The sequence below is a fragment of the Micropterus salmoides genome, unplaced genomic scaffold, assembly GCF_014851395.1.
Source record: "Micropterus salmoides isolate LMB-PRFRI ecotype aquatic unplaced genomic scaffold, ASM1485139v1 Ms_hic_scaffold_1, whole genome shotgun sequence".
Classification (NCBI taxonomy): Eukaryota; Metazoa; Chordata; class Actinopteri; order Centrarchiformes; family Centrarchidae; genus Micropterus; species Micropterus salmoides.
The window spans coordinates 59,347,293-59,372,427 of NW_024040040.1; the positions used below are offsets into that span (position 1 = coordinate 59,347,293).

Genomic DNA, 25,135 nt, shown 5'->3' on the forward strand with positions numbered 1-25,135 from the left:
AACAACCCTCCTCCATTCCCTGAGCTCCCTTCAAGACCGCCTTCAAGCTTCCTCCAGTTCATATAGGCTGGTCTGCTGTTGTGTCGACGCAGCTACCATTCCCCATGTAGTTTGCCTCTGTGCTGGTCATTGTATTGAACCCTGTGTGTGTGTGTGTGTGTGTGTGTGTGTGTGTGTGTGTGTGTCCTTAGTGGCAACTATTTTCTTGTTAGTTGTGTCATTTGTGTTACTGAGAGTCAGTAACACATCCTGTTTTGACCTAAGTGTTTGGTCTGCAGAATTGGGCCAGGGAACAGCCTATTACTGATGCTGATACTGCTTACACCTGTTAGTCATTCCTTGTACTGGACCCACTAGGTTTAGGGGTGCTGCGCTCCCTGTGTTTCTGTTTTCAACAACGACTATAGAGGTTTTTGTTTGTTCTTTTCATGGTAGTTTAGTAATCCCTCGGTTAGGAGGGATCTCTTGTAGTTATATTTTGTTCTTTATTTTACGCAGCGCACTATTACTCTACACTATAGCTCTACTGCCTGAGCCACAGCCACCCCTGTCCCATCCAGTTAACCACCAGGAGGACCTCCATATATTGGCCTTTTTTTCCTTATTTGCTGCTGGGACGGCTCTGGCTCAGGGGGTAGAGGGGTTGTCCACTTATTAGATGGTCAATGGTTTGATTCCCAGCTCTCACTGTCTGCATGTTGATGTGTCCTTGGACTAGACACTGAACCCCAAATTGCTCCCAAGGTGAACATGTTCTATTGGTGTGTGAATGAGTTCATTTCCATTTCTGATGAGCAGTTGGTGCCTTAGCCCCTGCTTGTCAGTGTATGAATGTGTGTGAATGTGATGTGGTGTAAAGTGCTTTGAGTGGTTGGAAAGACAAAGACAGGCTATACAGCTACAGACCATTTACTATATTATTAAGTCTTTGAACTGTACCTGTTCTGTCTCCGGTATCTGCAGTTTGTTATCCGTATACTTTGCAAGCACTTTTGTGATATACTGTATATTACTTCAGTTTTACAATTCCCACTATAAAGCAGAGTATGCTTTAGGGTTGGACTGCCTTATTGGTATTCAAGCCGAACACCATCAGTGGTGAAGGCTAACAAAAGGCACCATTCTCAGATTTTATGGACATATATAAGAATAAATTTATATACACCATGCTTAAAACTGATGGCATTCGGCTTAAAATACCCATAATGTAGTCAGACCCTAAAGCTTACCCTGCTTTATCTGCAACTTTCCCTAAATGGGACCAAAATTTTCCCTAAATGAACATCATACTGTATAGAAAAGGACTCAAAACTGACAATTGAGTTCATAAACTCATTAGAAAAACACATTAGGAAAGTGTGGGAAGCTTATTTTGCCATTTTTTCTAATGGAACCAGGCTTCTTTTTGCAGTGGAGTTGTCCCTTACTGGCTTTTGAAAAGAATAAAGGCTTGATCTCATAGAGTGCATGAGCTTAGAACAAAATAACTAATCAATCAGGCAAAAGGTGGATCCAACTTTGCGCAGCCGGAGAAAAGCAACTGCGGTCACTAGACGCAGAAAACTGCAGCTGCCTTGCTCCCGTGAGGTTTAAATGTTGTGACATGATGATGTTTTGCAGTGCAAGTCAAAATCGGACCAAATTTCTAACCAGTTTGCCTTATTTTAAGTCCAGCATGCATCACTTTAAGTCACTGCTGCAAAGCGTTGCATGAATTCAAACGCAGCTATTAGATTGAGTAAGGGCGCCATCAGATAATAATACTCAACAAGATTTCAACACCTTCATACTCAACACCTTCATTTACCGCATACATTTGAAAAGTGGGAGACAACAAAAAATACCCTGCATGGAGCTAACCTTCTTTGTTTTATTAATATTTTTTTAATTCAATAGAGTCTAGTTTCATTCTCAGTGAGCCTGCAGAACAAGAGGACCCATTTTGAAAGGGAAATGCCCACCAACCCCCATGCTCCCCTAACCACCCACCACTTGTTATATTAATGTGAGTGAGCAATTTGTTGCAGAATTAGACACCAGTTACAATACAAAAGTTTCACCGCTGAGGATCAGAGGTCGATGCAAAATAAAGTCCCATTCTGTTACCAGAACAGAGACCTGACTTGACATGAAACCATGTAACAACTGACCTTCAACTTTTTCCTGGACCTTCTTTTATGGCTCTGTTTCTAAGCATTATATGGCTCTCTTTCCTACTGCACCTGGATCTGGGGAAAGTCCCAGATATTAGGTTGTCTCTTCCTCTCATCATTTTCTGGCTTTTCAGCATTTGGTGGATTTATTACAAGTTTGTGGAATAAACTGGTGTATTTTGTGTTGTGTGCTAGAAACAGGGCATTCTCACTGTGCTGCCGCACTCTGCTGTGTGTCCTCCTCTACCACAGCACACATGTTTGCTCACACACACAGCTATAATTTAAGGCACTAACAATTAAACTATAACATAACTGATTATGATAAAAAAAAAACACTTTAAATGAATAAATGTAGATTATTATTGCTCTATTAATAATGACAATTTAGACTATAATGCTCTAAGAATTTACACATCAACCACTAGATGTCACTAAAACTTACACACTTAACCTTTAAGCATAGATGAGTGATGAGGAACTGGTGTAAGCACAAGAATCCTCAAGCACAGGAAAAAACTCAGGAAAACATAAGGAAAAAAGGCACTAGCAACAATCACAAAACTCTAGAGCTTAACTGGTGATAAGTTGGCCAGACGTATACTACCACAAAAAGTTAGGAGAATCTGGCGGTGAGTAGCAGGAAACCAGGAGTATTTAACCAGAGGAATGATTGTGTGATTGGATTCAGGTGAGTAGCTCTGCCAGGTGCTCGGAATGAAGCTGTGCCCACCACAGACACACATACATTCACCAAGACAGACAACGGAGGAGGGGAAACCAGGGAAACACAGAAAATACCAGTACAGCATATCTCTCAACAGAGGAGGAGGTCTGTAACCAGGGGCGTTGCTAGACATAAAGTTCTACTGGTGCACAGGCCCCCATAAATTTTTGTGTATGAAATGTGTTAGTATTTGCTTTACCAGCTTCTCTTCCCTTGCTTAGCCCATTCTTATTGGCACTGCCATGTCAGAAAGGGCTTTGACTGGATTACAAGCACACATCACCCCCAGAGCCAGTCCTGACCTCCCTGGTACCTAGGGCTGACCCCGAATAGTCAAAGATTTGATACTTCAATGGGCAGAGCTTGATTCGAGTGTGTCGAGTTGTCCACACCTGCAGGACTCTCGGATAATTTATTACTGTTGATGAACCACACAAAGAATATTTTATTGTTTCTAAATAGCCGGCTATTTGAAATAGACCCACGAGGAACCGCAACATGCGTGCAGTTGTCGGCAGCACGGCATGCAAGCAAACCTCTGCACAAGACCAGTGAATGACAAGCGAGAAAGAGAGAGAGAGAGAGAGAGAGAGGACAGGACTGTGTCTTCAAAAAGCCTCAGTTTAGCTCCCTACCTGACTCATGAGCCATGTAAACAATTTGCCATTGCTGCACAGTCATACCTGACACAGCAGGACTCTCCCTGCAAGCCTCCTTTAAAACAGTCTGTCTCTGTAATAAGTCTGAATGGAAACGTATTCTAGAAAAAAACAGAAGTCTGAGCTGCTTCTACCTGACGCTGGCTGTACATCTGTGGTTGTGCTAGTAGGTTACTGGCTGAGGCTACCTGTATTTCACCTGGGTCTGTGGGACCTGCTTGTACTGGCTGATGATCCAGCATCTACTGACAAACTTCAGCATAGTAACTGTAATTTATAGATAATAATACTTATATCCTGATAACCAGATATTAATGTTATCAGCTCCGTCAGGGCCACTCCTTTAATACATTTTCAAATGTAAAATACTATATGACCTGACTTACTTGATGTTTATTATTTACTGAGACATGTGCATCTATATTGCCCTGTCTGCCCAGCTGACTGAGAGACAGATAATTACTGTCTTGTTTTAAAATGATGAGTTGCTATGAGGAGTGCTATCACACATGTATCTTGTCAGGACTGGTCCCACTTATGTTGCTGCTGGAATGCGCAAGTTTCATTTAATGCATGGGCATGTGAACGCAAGTTTACGAGCGACGCGGTTATATTTTCTGAGGTGCAGTTTATAAACACCGTGGCCCGTCGGCAGTTATTAAATATAATAAAAGGTTGTATTTCACTCTAACATTGTTCAGACACAAAGTCTGGCAAGCAACCAAAACACAGACAGATGAACTTCCCAGCCAGATTCAATGCAGCTAGCACATTAACTTACTGTTATCCGCTGACATCAGACTTTGAGAGGAGAGAACACAAGTTTACCTGACTGCTGTTCCCGAAAATTCTTGTGCCCAGAAGGATAGTCCCTCGTCATACTCTCATCAGCGTAACAGACACTCTTTCACCTTTGACTCGTTTTTCTTTTTGGCGACGTTTCACAATGGTAGCAACGGGCCGTTTCACGTTAACCAGTAGTTTTATTTTAAAAGCATAACCAGACGTGTTTTTATTATTGCTAACTTGAGCGGATGTTGCAGATGTTTGATGTTACATGTCCAAAAACTACGCCAAGGTGTCTTGACCTTTTTACTGGGGCACGTGCCCCCTTAAAAAGGGTCTAGTGACGCCTAAGTCTGTGACACCATTTATTGCCCACTTACAATGCTGTCCTTTCATCTCTTCCCAGTAGATTGAACATAACATTACATTAGTCCTAATGTGACAATGCCAATGACAGTCGTTCCGACTTGGCCTCGGGGGACTCCGACTCCAAGTAACTGTTGTTACTGAAGAAGCCTATGGATGAGAGGTGAAACATCTTCAAGTATCTTCAACCAAGTCCTTGATTGTAACCCACCTTGGATAACCAGGACCTGAGAATCCTCAGACTGTTCTGAAAACAAACTGATCCTGATGTCAAACTAACTTCCGATGGTACTGATGGACCTCAGCAAATAAACATTGTTTATTCTTGCTTTCACAAAGGCTTTCATAATGTAGTTGTGGTGCAGTACAATAGTTTTAATGCAAGGTACAAAACATTCAAAGAGCTTGAACATATTTTTCAGTTAGTTTTCTTCCTGCTCTGAAAATCCTGAGCCAGAGGTGTCACCATGCAAAGACATCATGCTTTCGAAGTTTAATTTATTTTATATACAGTGTGTGTGTGTGTGTGTGTGTGTGTGTGTGTGTGTGTATGTATGTATGTATGTATATATATATATATATATATATATATATATATATATATAATTGTAATGTTTTTGAAATATTTATGGGTAACATGGTAACAATTCTAGATATCTGACAGATCGGACACATCCTTGTCGTCGTCCTCAGTCTACTGCTCCCTGACCATTGGCTGTAGCTTCTGTCCATTCAGCTGTAATGATTAGTTGAAAATCCCCCTGAGTCAGTGGACCTCATGATGGTCTCGTTATGTCTGAGTGACAACTGGGAGCGGTGCAGCCCATGGCTTTGGGTACCCAGCGGGCTGTCTGACACCTGTAGTTTGAGAGAGAGAGAGAGAGAGAGAGAGAGAGAGAGAGAGAGAGAGAGAGAGAGAGAGAGAGAGAGAGAGAGATTTGATTTTGATTTTCAAAACCCTTTTTAATTACAATATACACAATAACTATTACAAACTGCCAAACAACATCATTAATTTAAAAACCAATAAAAAATCTTAAAAGATAGAAAACAGCAACTCTTCTTCAACAATTTCACAAAGGACCTTCTTTAGACACCATCTTACCTCAAAGGATAAAAAATCATGCATTAATCTATAATAATGATAATCAATCAAAATCCTAGATTTGACTAATTTTATAAAAATTGCTACCAAACTGTTGCAAACATTTTGCTCAATTTTTTCTTTCCTTGTGGTATAAATCACCATTTTTGCCTGACCTATCAAGAAATTCAACAATTGACACTTCACATATTTAAATCCACAAATAAACACTTTCATTGAAAAAACCTCATTAAAAGAATCAAAAAATTTTCTCAAAATATCAAATAAAGGTTTTAACCTCCCACAGTGCATAAAAGCATGAAAAATAGTCTCTTTTTCCAAACAAAAGGGCAGCCTTCAGTCACTTCAGAATTGATCAAGGAGACGAATGCATTTACTGCAATAGCACCATGTAACACTCTCCACTGTAAATCCCCAGTTTTTTTGATCAATGGTGACTTATACAAGGCTCTACATTCTGGCTTTTCATCGACAGCAAGATTAAGTATATTTCGCCATGGTGTATCACACTTGTTATCTAAACATTTCTTATTAAAAACTTTTACACAAACCTTATACAATTCTTTCCCAAGTACAACATTTGAACCCACAATCATTATTTCTTTACAATGTAAAAACATGCTGTTGTGTTCTCCCAAAATGGGAGAAATACCCAACTTCGGAAAAGGGTCTTTACAATCAGGGTTTATTAACCCCTGTGAGTAATGATCCAGCAGATCTGTCTCTTCCTCAGTGAGGGCCGATCTCCACTTTTCAAGTGCTTTTTCTACTATACGGCATGATTTGAGTCCTAAATGCTCAGCAATCGCGGTCACATTCCTAAAAGCAGGTCCTGCTATTTGATGTAGATGACCAATTTCTGTCAACTTGGCGTTACACAAAGTCCTTTCTGGTATGGCAAAAGAAAACTCACGTGATAAATCCAAACGTGAGCCACCGACCAATGGTTCTCGAAGTAGCCAAAACAGAGAAGCAACATTGCTTTCCCTACTTTTCTTAAACAGAGACCAAACTTTTAATAAGTTACGATAAAAAACTGGACAATTAGATATTTTCAGTCTTTGAGAGTCCAACCAGAATAAAGTTTTGTCCAGTCCTAGCCCTTCGATATTCCGGAGGATCGCACAGGCAGCCGCCATCCAACTGGACTCTGAGGAGCACTTCAAAAGTCTCTGTACGTATTGCAGACGAAATGCAGCCGTTCTGCTCTGCAAGTGTATCAACCCAAGTCCTCCTTCGTCTTTTGATAAATACAACACACTTTTTGATACCCAGTGCATTCTGTCCCAGAAGAAATCGATTATAATTGACTGGATTTTCGTCAGTACATCTACTGGGGGATCTATACAAGCTAGGCGGTGTAAAAGTGCAGAGGCAACCAGATTGTTTATGATCAAAATTCTGCCTTTATAGGAAATTTTAGGGAGTAAAAACCTCCACTTATCCAGTCGCCCTTTGATCTTTTCAACAGTGCCTTCAAAATTCTTTTTTACAACATTTTCATCTCCTACAAAGACTCCTAGATATTTAAAACCATCTCTTGTCCAGTTTAGTCCATCAGGAACCCTTGGTTCACCTTTTACCATTTTCCAACTAGTATGGCTTCACTTTTTTCCCAGTTAACCTTTGCTGAAGAAAGAGTTTTAAAATCATCTAAAATCTTCAACATCACATTGACATCGTTGGGTTCACTGATTATGACAATGACATCATCAGCGTATGCTGATAACTTAAAAACAGTAGCACAATTTGGCATACACAGGTGTACAACATGCCTGACAGCGCACAGCCTTGTCTGACACCCCTGTAGACACTAAATGAAGAGCATAAGTCACCATTAATCTTTAATATACTCTCAACGCCACAATACATCATCTTAATCACTTCAATAAACTCCGAACTAAAACCAAAGGCTTTTAAAACACTCCATAAATAAATATGCTCGACTCTGTCGAAAGCCTTCTCTTGATCGATTGATATCATACCAAAGTCTACGTTAAAAATTTTTCCACAGTAAAAAATATCTCTGATAAAAGAAACATTATCAAAGATTCTCCTTCCTGGTACGCAATATGACTGATCTGGATGAATAATCGATTCAATGACTTCCCCCAATCTGATTGCCAAAGCTTTAGACAATATTTTATAGTCATTACACAATAAACTTACTGGTCTCCAATTTTTGATGTCGTTTAAATCTCCTTTTTTAGGCAATAAAGTAATGATTGCTCTACGGCAGCTTCTAGGCAGTTGTCCATCTGCCCGACTCTCATTAAAAACTGTTAATAATTCTGGACCTATTTCTACCCAAAAAGATTTATAAAATTCAGTTGTAATGCCATCAATACCTGGTGGCACCATCTTATCTTAAAGAGCTCATAGTACCTTACTACCCCACCAGAGCTCCCAGAATGCAGGGTTACTTGCGGTTCCTAGAGTCTCCAAAAGTAGACTAGGAGCCACAGCGTTCAGCTATCAAGCTCCTCTCCTGTGGAACCAGGTTCCAGTTTGGGTTCAGGAGGCAGACACCATCTCCACATTTAAGAGTAGGCTTAAGACTTTCCTCTTTGATAAAGCTTATAGTTAGGGCTGGCTCAGGTAGTGCTGAACCATCCCTTAGTTATGCTGCTATAGGCCTAGACTGCCGGGGGATTTCCCATGATGCACTGAGCTCCTCTCTCCTCTACTTTCTCTCCCTCTGTATGCAACCTTATCCCATTATTGCATGTTACTAACACAACTTCTCCCCTTTCTGGTAGTCTTGTGCTTTCTCGTCCCTCTCCTCTCTCCTCCTATCACTTCCTGCAGGTTTTCTGGCTCTGGAGCTGTGGAGTCTGGATCTGTGGCTGCGGGTCGCCTGCTGCCCCCGTGTTCCTGCTCGACACCCTCTACTGCAACGACTATTGTTGCTAGTCTAATTTTTATTATTGTTATTATAATCATTAACATTATGATGGTTACCATTAACACTATTATAAATATCTGTACCATTTTTCATTTAGTTTATAGCAACATTACCTTCGCTGTCTGTACCTCTGTGTGTATATTGTGTAGGCTGCCTCCCTCCCCTCTCTCTCTCCTTACATCCCTCTCTCTCTCTCTCTCTCTCTCTTTCTCTCTCTCTCTCTCTTTCACTCTCTTTCTCTCTCTCTTTCTCTCTCTCTCTCTCTCTCTCACCCCAACCGGTCGAGGCAGATGGCCGCCCACCCTGAGCCATGGTTCTGCTCGAGGTTTCTGCCTCTTAAAAGGAAGTTTTTCCTTGCCTCTGTCGCCTAGTGCTTGCTCTTGGTGGGAACTGTTGGGCTTCTGTAAATATCATCACAGAGTACGGTCTAGACCTGCTCTTTTATGAAAAGCGCTGTGAGATAACTGTTGTTGTGATTTGGCGCTATATAAATAAAATTGAATTGAATTGAATTGAATTGAATTGAATTGGTGCTTTTCCATTTTCCATTCTTTTAAGGGCATTTTCGAGCTCAACTAAACTCAGAGTTTTACTAATTTCCTCATTTGCATTTTTAGTTATCTGAGGTAAATTTTCAAAAAAATTCAAATTATCATCTTGCTCTTCAGAAATTTCACTTTTGTACAACTCTTTATAAAAAAGTACAGCTCTCTTCCTAATATCTGAGGGATTTGTCAACAAATCCCCTTCTTCAGACTGCAAGGCATGAATTAACTTTTTCTGTCCATTCTTTTTTTCTAGACTGAAAAAGAATTTAGAAGGAGCATCCATTAATTCTGCACTTTGAAAACGGGATAACCCTAACCCTAACCCTAACCCTTCCCCTAACCCACAACCTAGCATGTCAGATAATATTTTTTTTTTCCTTTTTATGTGCTCTATATGGGTGGCATCTTTTGTGGACTCTGCAAGCTCTTGTAGCTTCATCAACTCTTCTTCTAACATACTCATTGAGGTATTTTTGTCTCTTGTGGCGTTGTGAGTATATTGTTGACACAATTGTTTGATTTGTATTTTAACAAAATCCCACCACTGCTGCAATGTTAAGAAAGATGATTTCATAGCTTTAGCATTTGTCCAGAACTCTTTAAAAACTTCTCTAAAAAAAAAGTCAGATAATAAATTATTGTTAAAATGCCAATAAGCACTTTTTGATTTGACAAAACTTTTTGCTACAACACATTTTATCAAGCTGTGATTGGAAAAACAAACCGGACTTATTGAACATTCTCTAAACATGCTTAATTGATGCTTAAATCCATAGAATCTATCAAGCCTTGCCAGCGATAACTGATTTTCATGAGCATGAGCCCAAGTATACTGTCTCTGTATACCATGGAAATTCCTCCATATATCAATTATGCTATGAGACTTTTTCATTTGAATTAGCCTCTTTCTGGATTGCATGTGTGGTTCAACATGATTTCGATCTATGAGATTTTCAGTACAACCTCCTAACATTAAAAAAATCATCATTATAACACTCATTTAAAACATCATCCAATGCCATAGTTGGAGCGTATACACAGACAAAAACAAAATAACTATTTTCAAATACAGCTTTAATCTTCAGCAACCTTCCTTTCATTTTTTCCTCTATACTATAAGAGTATGGAGTAAAATCTTTTGAAAATAACACTGCAACTCCACTCACTCAATGAGGTATGATGGCTTAAAATCACTAATCCATCAAATTCTTTTACCCAGTCTACAGCATTTGATACATCAGTATGTGTCTCTTGTAAAAACAACACATCAATTTTCTTATATTTCATTAATTCAAAAACTTGAGCTCTCTTCTTAAAATCTCTTGCTCCATTAACATTCAAGGAAGCAAAATGTATTTCCCCCATAAAGGATAAAGAAAGAGAGCAAAAGAAACAAAGCCATAAAAGATGCCTCAATTTACCCATTCTGGCTGTTTTCACTGGGCCCGCCTGACTGACTACTTAATTTCGTAATAATTTTCTTAAGACGGTAAACCTCTTGATTAGTGAAACAACTTTCACTTCTAAAAATCTTTACCTTCTCGATAAACTGTATTATGTCTGGAAAATACTCCTCTAGTTTGACTTTTTTCACATTTTTTGTTATTTTCAAAAATGACTTAATATCCACAACAGTGTACGTTGGCTAGAGAAACCACTTTGGGGCAGACTAGCAGTGACACTACATTCTGAAATGTCACTTTCGCTCTCAGTGTCAGTCTGGCTCATATGAATGCGATCTATTCTTTTTGCTTTTTTTTCAGCAGGGCATTCCAACAACTTCCTTTTTTGGGGGATTTTAAAAAGACATTCTTCATCTCCCAACACAGAATCACCATCTTCTGGATTTACCATAGCCTCGTCTTCACTGTTACTGCCATCATCTGAATCAACAACTGCTTGTTCTATCCTCTGGGAACATATACCCTCTTTCTCCCCAGCTGCAGCTACACCGACTTTTCCAACAATTTCTGAATTTTCCACAATCTCAGAAACCTTCTCTACTACTTTAGGAGCAACCGACGCCCTGCTTGGACCCGGCATCTCCTCAACAACTGTAGCGATTTCATTCTGCACTTCATTTGCACTTTCTGAAGCAACAGTTAATGCAGTTTTATTTACGTTTTCCTCTCTTTTTGGACAACCACGAATAAGGTGTCCATTTTCACCGCAACCAAAACACCTCATTGTATTAGTTGTAGCATATATCACGTAATTAAATTCTTCATGTCGAAAATTTAGAGTCAGATCAAGTTCCTCAACGTTATCTTTCAGTACCATATAAACATAACGCCTGAAAGACACCACATGTTTCAACAACGATGACTTACTTCTAATCAAAATCATCTTAATGGGAGAGACCAGTTTCCCATACCTCGAGAGCATTCCAACTAGAACTTCGTTCTTGATGAACGGCAGCACATTAGATAACGTTACTCTCTTAGACGGCGTAGAGAGAGGTAGCACTGAGGTAAAAATACCACCAATCTCTACACCACTCTCCACCAACAAGTTCGCCAATTCAATCGTCTTAACTAACAAAACAATCGCGTTGTTCATTCGCAACGCCGATAAAACATTCTCATGACCAACTACTGCACTCACCGCTAAACTACACTCCTCTATACTTGCAGTAACATCGATTTTCACACCGTGACGCCTCGTTAGAAACTCCAAACTTTCCGCACCCGGAGCTGCCATTCTCCATTGACTCCCAGTGCACCGACTGGGAGTCAAACTCACCCAAAACTAACCACCTTCCTCACCAATATTCCCTAAAACCCCAATTATAAATACCAAAAAACAATTACCAAAAATAGAAAAGGGTAGAAAGAGAGATGTTTTGCTCTTTAATATATTACCACATATATTTTAACAGAAGCTCTTAATCCCAGGTTTTGTGCTTTGAATGTCTTAACTGCATACTACATACATTAAAAGCTTTTTCAGAAGATTAAACCCAAGGGATTTAACTGAAAAATTGTAACAGACAGATGCAACACTCTTGAAATAACTAAACTTTTGAGGCGTGACCACCGGACAATCAAACATTTTGTCGTGAATAGAGAACTGGTGCGAAAAAAAGTGCATGGAGAAGAAAAGGCACAAATTACCTGCAAAAGACTTGAGTGGAATTAAACGCGAAGCTACCAGGTACCCATTATCCTTCAGTACCACTATTTTCCAGAACTGCAACCTACCTGGAGTGTCATTACACTGTACTTACTCTGTAAGTGTTCAGAGACATGGCCAATGCCAGGAAGGCTGAAACACAGCCACCACTGAATAAGATTCACAAGTTGAAGCGTCAAAATTGGGCAAAGAAATACCTGAAGACATTTTTTCTTAAAGGTTTTATGGACAGATGAAATGAGAGTGATGGATCAGATGGATGGCCTGTGGCTGGATCACTGATGGACATGGCACCACTTTGACTCAGGCGCCAGCAAGGTGGAGGAGGGGTACTGGTATGGGCAGCTGTCATTAAGGATGAGATAGCTGGACCTTTTCAGGGTGAAGATGCACTCAAACTCAACTCCCAAACCTACTGCCAGTTTCTGGAAGATACTTTCTTCAAGCAGTGTTACAGGAGGATGTCATCAGCTTTCAAGATGGCCATGATCTTTATGCAGGACAATGCTCCAAGTACTCCACTGATTGTCTATCCAGCAAGTCCTTCAAAGTTGCCAAAATAATGACCTGGCCCCTTTCCTCACCTGACTTGAATCCTATTGAGAACTTGTGGGCCCTTCTCAAACATCAGGGCCAGTATTTATCAAGCTTCTCAAAGTGCCATTTTAGTCTTAAGTGCTGAGAATTCATGAAATTTACTTTCAAGAGAAGGTGATTGATTATTTTACCCAGGGGGGCGTCATCCCAAGATTTGGCCTTGGTGTGTAGAAATACCCCTGCACTGACTCAAACAGACATGCTAGACTTAAAACCAGGGTTCCAGTTACGTGGGAGCCAGTGGGAGCTCAGCTCCCATAAGGAGAGTGTGAGCTCACATGGAAGGAGTAAAATCATGCATCTGTGGGGGTCACTAATTCATTCGTCAATAACCGATATTTTGAGTCACAAATGTATTTTTCATTGTAATGAGTATATACTGTCTCTGTTTATTTACAAGATAAAAAGACTTATCATGCAGAGAGTTTTGACCAAACAGGTTGAGGCCGCGACCCGCGAAAAAGAACTCAGTTGTATTGTAGCGTACGTATTACTCTATATTGACTGCAGCTTATTTGTTTAGTATTACTGGCTTTTTGATGCATCCTCCAATTACTACAGCGCTACAAATGATAATATGCCAGTGTATAAAATAATAACACTTTAATATTACCGTAAAGGGCGGAATTGCGGTCTCTCCTTGAGCAATAGTCTTTGATGGCATTTTTCAGGCGATTAAAACTTAATCCACTTGCCTAGTGTGAGTAGGCCTCCTGTTGCAATATCACAGACATCTGGGGCAAGTAGTGGACAGCTGTGTGTGTGTTTGTGCGTTGGCATGTGTGTGAGAGAGGGAAATTTATTCTGGGACCATCCGACCACTCTGGCTGTAAAGGTTTCACTACGGACACTCCATAGGAAGACTAAAAGGGCAAAGTAACCATGGTAACCACCTCACCCTACGGTTACCTCAAAACATCAAAGTGAAAAAAAACCTTTCGGTCCTGGTTCTCTACACCACGGAATGGTCAAAGAGGCCATAAACTAAAGACTCTGACTGCATCAACCCCCCCCTCATGGAAGCCTCCCCAGAGGCCCACCCCTCAAAGGGGCATGGAACGCTGCCATGGCAGCCACATACACCTTGAGTGTGGATGGGGAAAAAGGCCAGCAGAGAAACGGTCCTGGAGGAACTCCAGTACCATAGTTACCAGGCAGGTAACTGGGTCCACCGCCCGTTCTCTACACCAGGTGGCATTTAAACACATTCCACTTCAGGCCGTACATCCTTCTCGTGGACGGTGCTCTGGAGCTGAGCAGTGTCTCAATTCAATTCAATTCAATTTTATTTATATAGCGCCAAATCACAACAACAGTTATCTCACAGCGCTTTTCATAAAAGAGCAGGTCTAGACCGTACTCTGTGATGTTATTTACAGAAGCCCAACAGTTCCCACCAAGAGCAAGCACTAGGCGACAGAGGCAAGGAAAAACTTCCTTTTAAGAGGCAGAAACCTCGAGCAGAACCATGGCTCTGTGTGGGCGGCCATCTGCCTCGACCGGTTGGGGTGAGAGAGAGAGAGAGAGAGAGATGTAAGGAGAGAGAGATGTAAGGAGAGAGAGAGGGGAGGGAGGCAGCCTACACAATATACACACAGAGGTACACACAGTGAAGGTAATGTTGCTATAGACTAAATGAAAAATGGTACAGATATTTATAATAGTGTTAATGGTAACCATCGTAATGTTAATGATTATAATAACAATAATAACAATAAGACTAGCAACAATAGTCGTTGCAGCAGAGGGTGTCGAGCAGGAACATGGGGGCAGCAGGTGACCCGCAGCCACAGCTCCAGACTCCACAGCTCCAGAGCCAGAAAACCTGCAGGAAGTGATAGGAGGAGAGAGGAGAGGGACGAGAAAGCACAAGACTACCAGAAAGGGGAGAAGTTGTGTTAGTAACATGCAATAATGGGATAAGGTTGCATACAGAGGGAGAGAAAGTAGAGGAGAGAGGAGCTCAGTGCATCATGGGAAATCCCCCGGCAGTCTAGGCCTATAGCAGCATAACTAAGGGATGGTTCAGGACTACCTGAGCCAGCCCTAACTATAAGCTTTATCAAAGAGGAAAGTCTTAAGCCTACTCTTAAATGTGGAGATGGTGTCTGCCTCCTGAACCCAAACTGGAACCTGGTTCCACAGGAGAGGAGCTTGATAGCTGAACGCTCTGGCTCCTAGTCTACTTTTGGAGACTCTAGGAACCACAAGTAACCCTGCATTCTGGGAGCGCAGTGCTCTGGTGGGGTAGTAAGGTACTATGAGCTCTTTAAGATAAGATGGTGCCTGACCATTAAGAGCTTTGTAGGTAAGAGGAATGATTTTAAATTCTATTCTGGATTTTACTGGAAGCCAATGCAAAGAAGCTAAAACAGGAGAAATGTGATCTCTTTTCCTGGTTCCTGTCAGAACACGTGCTGCTGCATTCTGGATCAGCTGAAGAGTCTTTCGAGCAGCCTGATAATAAGGAATTGCAGTAATCCAGCCTAGAAGTAACAAATGCATGGACTAGTTTTTCTGCATCATTTTAGACAGGATGTTCCTGATTTTCGCAATATTACGTAGGTGAAAAAAGGCGGTCCTTGAAATTTGCTTAATGTGAGACTTAAACGACATGTCCTGATCAAAGATAACTCCAAGATTCCTCACAGTGGTGCTGGAGGCCAGGGCGATGCCATCTAGGGAAACTATATCTTTAGATAATGCGTCACGGAGGTGCTTAGGCCCCAGAACAATAACTTCAGTTTTATCTGAGTTTAACATGAGACTGCTCCAGTCGTCAGGCCCGCCACTAAGAACTGCGACCCCTCAGAGGCCAGACCCATAGCTGCCACAGGACAGGGCGCGGGTGAAAGGCCCGGTCCTCCACCTGGGACAGCAGGTCTCTCCTCAGAGGGGGACCTGCCAGGGCGGGCCCTCTAGGAGCAATATTATGTCCGAGACAAAAACCGGACAAAAACAGGGCTACTAACAGTAGGCTGACACCGTCCTGACGGACCCCCTCCAGAACTCCCGGGGGCAGAGCAACTGGGGGAAGAGCATACAGACGCAGCCTCGGCATCTGCACCATGGCATCCAGCCCTAGTGGGCTGGGGGTGAGAGAGAGAACCAGAGTGGACAGTGCGTAGTCTCTCAAGACGCAAACAGGTCCACGGCTACTGGGCCGAACCTTCGCACAACCACTCCACCACCTCGGGGTGGAGTCTCCATTCCCCGGGCCTCAGCCCCTGTCGCGACAGCAGGTCTGCTCCCTGAATCTGGGTCCCAGGGATATACATCGCTCTGAGGGACAGCAGTCTCTGCTGGGACCACAGGAGGATCTGATGCACCAGCTTGCATAATGGGCACGAGCACAGACCCTCCTGGTGATTCAAATAGGCCACCACTGCCGTATTGGCGGTCCTGACAAGGATGTGGCGGCCGCGGAGGGCGGACAGAAAACTCCTTAGAGCTCTGAAAACCGCCAACATTTCCAGGCAATTTATGTTCCAAGAGAAATGATGCTCCTCCCAGTAGCCTCTCGCAAAGCGGCCGTCCATGACTGCGCCCCATCCCGTGAGTGAGGCATCTGTCGAATAATTGTTCGGCGACATGACGCTCCCAACACGGGACCTTGGGACAGGAACCAAGATTTCCTCCATACTGACAGGGAATGAAGGCACCTGCTCGTAACCCGTATCAGATGGAGCGGATTTCCCCTCGGGGAGAATCCCTTGGATTTTAACCCCCACTGCAGGGCTCTCATGTGCAGCAGGCCAGAAGGTATTATACTGGATGCTGCTGCCAGGAGACCCAACACCCTCTGAAAGTGTTTTACAGTGATGGTGCAGCCTAACTGAACTCTGGTCACTGTGGACAAAATGGACCCGACGCATGCAGGCGACAGGTGGGCCGGCATAGTCGACCACCCCTAGGAACGTAGTCCGTTGGGTGGGCGTCAGCACGCTCTTCTTCGCGTTGAGCTGCAGCCCCAAACGCTGAAGGTGGGCGAGGACGACATCTCGATGCCGAACCACTAACTCCCGAGACTGAGCCAAGATGAGCCAGCCGTCAATGTATTTCAGTATGCAGACGCCTGGGAGCCTCATCGGGGCTAGAGCTGCATCCATGCATTTGGTGAAGGTGCGAGGAGAGAGTGCTAGGGCGAACGGAAGAACCCGATACTGGTACGCCGCTCTCTGTCCATTGTTGGCATCCATTGTTCAAAACAGGTAATTTAACCTTTGACCTATGTATAGATCTACTGTTTACTAAAACAGTGATTGGTTAGTGATCAGTTAAGCAGTTAGTGTTTGCACATGCGAGGAGTGGCTGTGTGACCTGGTGAATAAGTGCAGAGTTTGGATTTTTGGTTGTGTTTGGGACAGGAAAGCAGGTCACTTCCTGTTAGATTTTTGTGTCTTTGGTAGAGGATTGTGTGCAGTGTTTTGAAAAAAGTGTTTTATGCAACTGAAAACTGAGTGAAAGGCTGAGAAATAGCTAATGGTTTTGGAGATTTGAGATGAGGTTTTGCTCTTTGAGTGAGAGGTTTCAAAAACTGTGTGACATGTAAAGAGTTTGTGAATAAGCAGTTGGAAAAAACTGTAAAATAACTGAGCATTTAAAAACTAACTGATCACTAGTTACAATTGTTGGCAATTATTAGCTATACCCAAGGAGTCCGAAAAGCCTTGGGTGGACAGCAAATTTTAGGTGGTGCCCAAAACGAGTTCTTATGATATAATATTTCAAACATTATTATTCATAATATCCTTAACAAAGGTAAGTTCACTACACAGTTCCACACATTGTCACGCATTTCATCGACTTCCCAACACCCAACGTGAATTTATCTGAGAATATTCTTAAATAAGGAAATCTATTTAGTGATTGGTCCTTGCCTACATCGTCATCCAAAATCCTGTTTTTTATATTTCATTTATTAATGTGTAGGCCTATATCATAATTTATTATCTTGAAAATTAAGAATCTAGAATATTCTTAAATAAGGAAATCTCTTCAGTGATTGGTCCTTTGGTCATCATCCAAAATCCTTTTTGCAGCACAGCAAAGTGTCGTGAATCAGCAAGTAAGACTGACACTTAAGATTTAGTCCTACACTTCACTCAAATTAGGACTATGATACTTGATAACTAACGTTTAAGCACAGCTTTGAGCCAAGAATTCTTTTACTCTTAAGTCAGTTCTTAGCAGTGTTCTTATGAGTAATTCTGAGAAGCTTGATAAATACAGGCCCAGATTTACAGTCAGGGAAGACAATACACCTCTTTTAACAGCATTTGGGAGGCTGTTTCAGTAAAAGGTGAAGTGAACAGATCAAGAAACTGACAGACTCCGTGGATGGAAAGCTCAATGCAGTTACTGAAAAGAAGAGTGGCTATATTGGTTACTAAATATATTTGAAAGGCCAAAAACCTTTGTGTCATTTTGTGTTGTTACACAAACTGAGAACAAACAAGTAATTTGATTTATCTTGGTATTTTAGTTGTCTAATAATTCTGCACATTATACACTCAACAGCTATTATTTTATTAGGTACCTGTTCATTTGCTAACTAAACAAATAGCTAATCAGCCAATCACATGGCAGCAACTCAATGCATTTAGGCATGTAGATGAAGTCAAGGCAACTTGCTGAAGTTCAAATCGAGCATCAAAATAGGGAAGAAAGGGGATTTAAGTGACTTTGAACGTAGCATGGTTGTTGGTGCCAGATGGGCTGGTCTGAATATTTCAGAAACTGCTGATCTACTGGGATTTTCGCGCACAACCATCTCTAGGGTTTACAGAGAATGGTCCGAAAAACAGAAAATATCCAGTGAGCGGAAGTTGTGGGGACGAAAATGCCTTGTTGATGTCAGAGGTCAGAGGAGAATGGGCAGACTGGTTCCAGATGACATAAAGGCAACAGTAATGACTTGTTACAACCAAGGTATGCAGAATACCATCTCTGAACAAGCAACACGTCTAACCTTGAAGCAGATGCCTACAGCAGTAGAAAACCACACCCTGAGTGCCACTCCTGTCAGCTAAGAACAGCCAAAATGGACAATAGAAGATTGGAGAAACGTTTCCTGGTCTGATGAGTCTCCATTTCAGCTGCGTCATTCAGATGGTAGGGTCAGATTTGGCATAAACAACATGAAAGCATGGATCCACCCTGCGTTGTATCAACGGTTCAGGCTGCTGGGGGACATGTAATGGTGTGGGGCAAGGGCCAGTGCAGCCGCACGCATGAACGGTGTTCATCATGCAACAGTAGATGCACAGCTTGCCTCCTCCCACTACATCACCAGTGAGATCACATGGTATATATATCCTCAAATGTGCATATCCCCCTTTGCCAGGGTGTCAGTCAGTAGTTTTATCCACAAAAGGCTTACAAAAGGCAAAGTATAAAAAATAGATTCCACAGAATGAATATTGTCTTATTTTCTTTAGTAGGGTATATTCATGTCACATAGCTACATATTACATTGCTGGGTAATATGTGTATGGCTGTCCAATCTTAAGTTTCTATTTGATCATGTGACAAGACAACAAGACAACGCAAAATCTCACAAGTAGCCAGTAACAGAGCACACTTGCAAGCTAGCAGTCATGCTATTTAAACATGAAAGTTGTTTCAAGAAGAGACAGGAGAGAAAAGAACAGGAGGAGAGGGTTGCAAAGCTCCCAAGTAAGTTTGTTTGTTTAACAAATTTTTTACTAAGGACATTGTCAAAGATTTTGCTCAATGTCGGATGCCATTCAAAGAGGTGAGTAACAGTGCTTTTTCATTTGGTGTGGCTGCCGTGCCGCTGTTTTAAAGGCTGTTATCATTTGGGGGGCAGGTCGCTGCTGAGCATTGATTGTTTATTTGTTTGTTTGATATTGTGGATGTGCTTGTGGGTATTATGCGCCTTAGCTGGCCGGTGGTGGCCACATGGAGTTGTTTTTAAGTAGGCAGCTTTTCTTTTTTATTTAACATAATCTCTTGCCTCTCTGTCAAAGAGGAATGTGGTTGCTGTGTTGTCACTGTTGTGTTTACAGCTTGTTCTACTGCCTCCAAGTGGCAAAAAAAGCGTTAAATGTGGACAAACCACATATTACCAAAACTGTGATTAATAAGGTGCACATCACATTAAGAACAGGATATTTTTACCTCTTCAAATTTCTTGGCCTTGTATTGCTCTGCTCCTTTCAGGAAGTTCAGCAGTATGATGTCACACAGCACTGTGCCCTGTATAATAATAATAATAACAATAACCTTTATTTTTAAAGCACTCAACAAAGCAAGAGTAGAAACTCCATGATTTCACTATTCATGTTTTAAAACTCAACACAGTTCACAATAAAGTAGGTATTGTACTTGAGATAACACTTAAAGTCAGAGATAAAAAGGTAATATACAGCTCAGTTTATCAGTCCTGACAAAAAAACACAAAAGCACTGAATGAAACATGACTGGTATAACGAACTTAGACTAGATTGGTTGTGTCAAGTATACCAGTAAAACTTACCACTCCCACTGACGTGAAGGCTGCCACCATGTTAATGAGCGTAGGGATCATGTTGAACTTCCCACATGTTAGCAAGATTGCATGCAATTGCATAAATTATTTTGCCTAGACATCTAATAATACTAAAGACATTTGCAATTTGTAATGTAAGATGCTTACAAAGATGCAGAAGTGCATAAAAACATATGCAACTGGTACTGTAAAATTAAATAATTTGTGGCACATGTACACATGTAGCGTGTCGAGGTGTGAGGCAGCCGCGTTACAGATTCTGGAGCTGTGCCGGTGTGGCTGTGAATTTGTCACGCTCTTTGGACGCTGCACAAATGTGTTAATCATCACTTCCTGTGTCTTGTGTTTGTGGCGCTACATAATTGAACATGGAGATGTATTTGGGGCAGGACTGTTATCAAGCACGTAAAGTTGGGTGAAGATGTGTGCATGTACACTGAAGTTACAACAACTTCCTCTTTTAGGACGAATAATCGATTTTGGACGCCACGCCATGGGCACGCCGTTTCATGAAAACTCATTCTTTGAACAACTTTTAATTGTCAGCGGGATTAGACTAGACAGTGAAAGTCTGAAGTTGGTCGGGCTAACTCTCTAGCAGGAGTTTGTTAAAGTATGGAGTATGTAAATCATCCAAAAATGACCATAAAATTCAAAATGGCCGACTTCCTGTTGTCACTTTTTGTTGCCAGCAGGTGACGCTATGACTATGACTGAATATTGGCTTGTAGACCTGTTCAGGCAGGGACTCTTATGAAACATGTCAAGTTTGGTACAGATCTGAATATGTACAGTCAAGGTACAACAACTTCCTGTTTCATGGCGAATCATCGAATTTGGATGCCATGCCACGGACACACCATTCCACAAAAACCCACCATTTGTACAACATTTAATCGTCAGTGGCATTGCTCCAAGAGGCTTTTTGTACGTCTGGACATGATACACTTGCCACAGAAATTTTGTATATGTAGGTAAACTGCTTCGTTAAAGGTCAGTTCCTGTTGCCAGCAGGTGGCGCTATGACTTTGAGTGATGTGGATGTTCGGGGCGGGACTCTTATTATACATATCAAATTTAGTGCCGATGTGAGCATGTGCACTGAAATTATTACAACTTCCTGTGTCACAGAGAAGCGTGTAACATTTCGTGTTGCCAGCAGGTGGCGGTATGGCTTTGAGTGTATGATGGCAGATAGATGTGTTCAGGGCAGGACTCTTATTATACATGTCAAATTTGGTACAGATGTGAGCATGTACGTTGTAGTTGTAACAACTTCCTGTTTCTTGGCGAATCCTCGATTTTCGAGGCCACGCCATGGGCATGCTCGTGGACGAAAAATGACCGTTTGTACAACTTTTAATCGTCAACGGGTATAGACTGCAAAGCCGAAATTTGAAGTCGATCGGACTAAATCCCTAAGAGGAGTTCGTTAAAGTTCAAAGTTTGTAAATCGCCAAAAATGACCATTAAAACCAAAATGGCCGACTTCCTGTTGGGTGTGGGGCATCGCTACATGAGGCTTTTCTGTGCATCTGGATATGATGCATGCACGACAGAAATTTCGTACACGTCGTAAACTTCGGCTGGGAGCTGCTCTGTAGGGGCGCTACTGAGCCGTTTTCCCATGTGCGTGACCCATAAAATACGAAATTTTTCGCCCCGCCTGAATTATGTGCAAAGTTCGGTGAGTTATGGAGCATGTTTAGGTCCCCAAAATTAAGTTTTATTTTGCAGAAAAAAAGAATCCCTTCAATTTCAGTAGGGGCCTGCAAGAAGCATTGGGCGGGCCCTCGCACGTGTAGCGTATCGGGGTGTGACGCGATATTATATATTACGCAGCTCTGCCGTTGCGGCTCTGAATTGTCACAGGCTTTGAACACGGAGGACTTAAACGTAACTTCTGTGTCACCTATGTTGCGCTATAGAGCACCCGGTATATATATATAATATACATATTTTTCCACCCGCAATCCGTTATCACAGCAGCAGGTGAGCCAGGACGCTCTTGTAAAAGAGATGTTTAATCTCGAGTTTTTTATCTTGGTTAAATAAAGGTTTGAGCCGCTTGCTTGTTAATGATGCAGTACATTTAAATTAAAAGTGCGCAATACACTACTTTAGAATTCATTATTCAATTTTGTGCATAACAATGCGATTAATTGCGATTAAAATTTTAAGTCAGGAGATGACACGGTGAGCGTTTGTGTAATCTCGTGAGACTTGGTGCAATTCAAACATGGCAGCGCGCAGCTAAACAAACAATTCATTAAACAAACAATCCGCCAATTTTAAGCGAATTAACAAATAAGAGCAGTCAAATCGCACTGGAGGACCTCGAGGACGAGTGTTTGGAGGACCTTGAAGTTTATATTGACCAGTGTTTTCATCGAGTGGTCATGGGGAAATCAAAAAGAAACCGCACTGAAGACTCACCTGGAGCATCACCTGGAGCAGTCTCCTCGCAAGGTGCAGATTTTACAGAGATTCTGGATTCAATAGACAAGAAATTGTCCAGCTTTGATGCCCGATTATCTCTTGTGGAAGTACTTCACAAAGAGTTTCAGGCTCTGCGGGAATCCCTGGAGTTCAGCCAGAAACAGGTGGTTGAGCTCGCGGCAGAAAACAAGGTCCTCAAAGGTTCGGTTAAATCCCTCACGGAGGGAATGACGCGGCTCTCGGCAGACAATAAAAACATTAGAGAAGCAATCATCGATCTCCAGGCTCGTAGTATGCGGGATAATCTGGTCATTTCGGGTATCCCGGAGCAGGCGGATGAAACCCCAGAGGAGACCGTTAAAAGCTTCATCCAAAATCAACTGAAGCTCCCGGCCGAGACCGTGAAGAACATCAGCTTCCACCGGGTGCACCGCCTGGGAGGACGGCGACAGGAGAACCAGAGGCCCAGGCCCATCGTCGCGAAGTTTGAACACTTCAAGCAGAAGGAACTGGTTAAAGGCCGCGGCAGGGAGCTGAGAGGGACCAACTTCAGCGTTAACGACCAGTTTCCCCGGGAGATCCTGGACCGACGCCGAGTCCTGTTCCCGATAAGAAAGAAGCTTATTGGAGAAGGATCACGGGCTGTCATCGCGGTGGATAAACTTTACGTCGATGGCCAGCTGTACCGCGACCGAGACACCACTCCTTGGCTCTACTAAGAACCAAGTCCAGCAACAGGTGAACTGTATCACTATGCGATCATTTTTTCCCCTATCAGTTAATTACTCCGTGACATATGGCAAGTTAATAGTTATAAAATACAGTGCACGTCTCAACAGCCTATACTGTGGTTATCTGACTAGTCTGTCCGATAATGTTTTGTGTATTTTCCCTGTTTTTGTTTCACTGTTTCTTTCTTTTGTTAATGTTGCTCTTCCTCCGCCGTTTACACATCGATCAGCTGCGCAATTTTCATACTGTTTAATTCACAAACAGTCGGGCACACCGCTAGCACACACACGCAGGCGCATACAACATGAACACATAGACACACACATACAGGCGCATACAACACACACAATGATACAACACGCACACTGCACACACTAGCCATCACCACATCCCTTAGTTGAATGATGACCTCACTTATAATCACCTCTTGGAATGTACGCGGAGTTGGTTCAAGGGAAAAGAGATTAAAAATTTTTAACCATCTAAATAATCTGCAAGCAGACATTGTCCTACTACAGGAGACTCATTTACCCAAGACAGCAGATAAACTAACCTCACCACAGTTTCCTCACTCGTACTCAGCCTGTTATAACTCAAAACAAAGGGGTGTCACCATTATGATAAATAGAAAAACACACTTCAATCATAATAACACTACTATTGATCCAGAGGGTCGATTCATTATTGTTAACATTTCGATTCAAAATACTCCTTTATGCATTGCTAACATCTATGGCCCAAATGTTGACGACCCCTCCTTTTTTCATGCTTTCTTCAACTCACTCTCTGCTCACTCAGACACAGCTCTTATATTAGGAGGGGACTTCAACATGGTATGTAATCCAGCAGTTGACAGGCTCAGTACGGCAGGTGGTCACCGTATTTGGAAATCAACAGACATCCTTAAACAATACATGAGCGATTTTGGTCTTTGTGATGTTTGGCGTTCTCACCACCCCACTCTTAGAGAATATACCTTCTTTTCACCAGTCCACCACTCATTTTCTCGCCTTGACTATTTTTTGGTTAGCAGCTCAATTATGACAGACATTTCCAACACTCAGATTCACCCTATCACTATCAGTGATCATGCACCGGTTTCTATCACTCTTACTAAAAAAAGGGTCACACAGCCAACTAGAAGTTGGAGATTTAACGCATCATTGCTTAAAGACCTAGATTTTATAAATTACTTCAAAAAGGAGTGGGCAATATATATGGAAACTAATGACCTGCCAGGAACCTCGCCATGTCTTCTTTGGGAGGCAGCAAAAGCAGTCATGAGAGGTAAAATAATCTCCTATTCATCATACAAAAAAAAGAAAGAGAGATCTTGTGAATTACAGCTAGAACAAAAAATAAAAACATTAGAAACTACCCTTGCTGCCTCCCCACAGGAACACATGCTGAATGATCTGAGAAAATCAAAACTTGAATTAAATGAAATTATTAATAAAAAGACCCAATTTCAGT

General features: G+C 42.0%; 1 protein-coding gene across 1 annotated transcript in view; it reads right to left on the reverse strand.

Annotated features, from left to right (window-relative positions):
- Nucleotides 1-5,358: 5,358 nt before the first annotated feature.
- Nucleotides 5,359-25,135, reverse strand: part of LOC119914465 (P2X purinoceptor 3-like) — a 44,385-nt gene continuing 24,608 nt past the window's right edge. Inside the window, 3 exon segments of the mRNA XM_038733781.1 lie at nucleotides 5,359-5,549; nucleotides 20,122-20,199; nucleotides 20,480-20,584. Coding sequence (XP_038589709.1) covers nucleotides 5,424-5,549; nucleotides 20,122-20,199; nucleotides 20,480-20,584 — 309 coding nt within the window. The 3' untranslated portion in view covers nucleotides 5,359-5,423.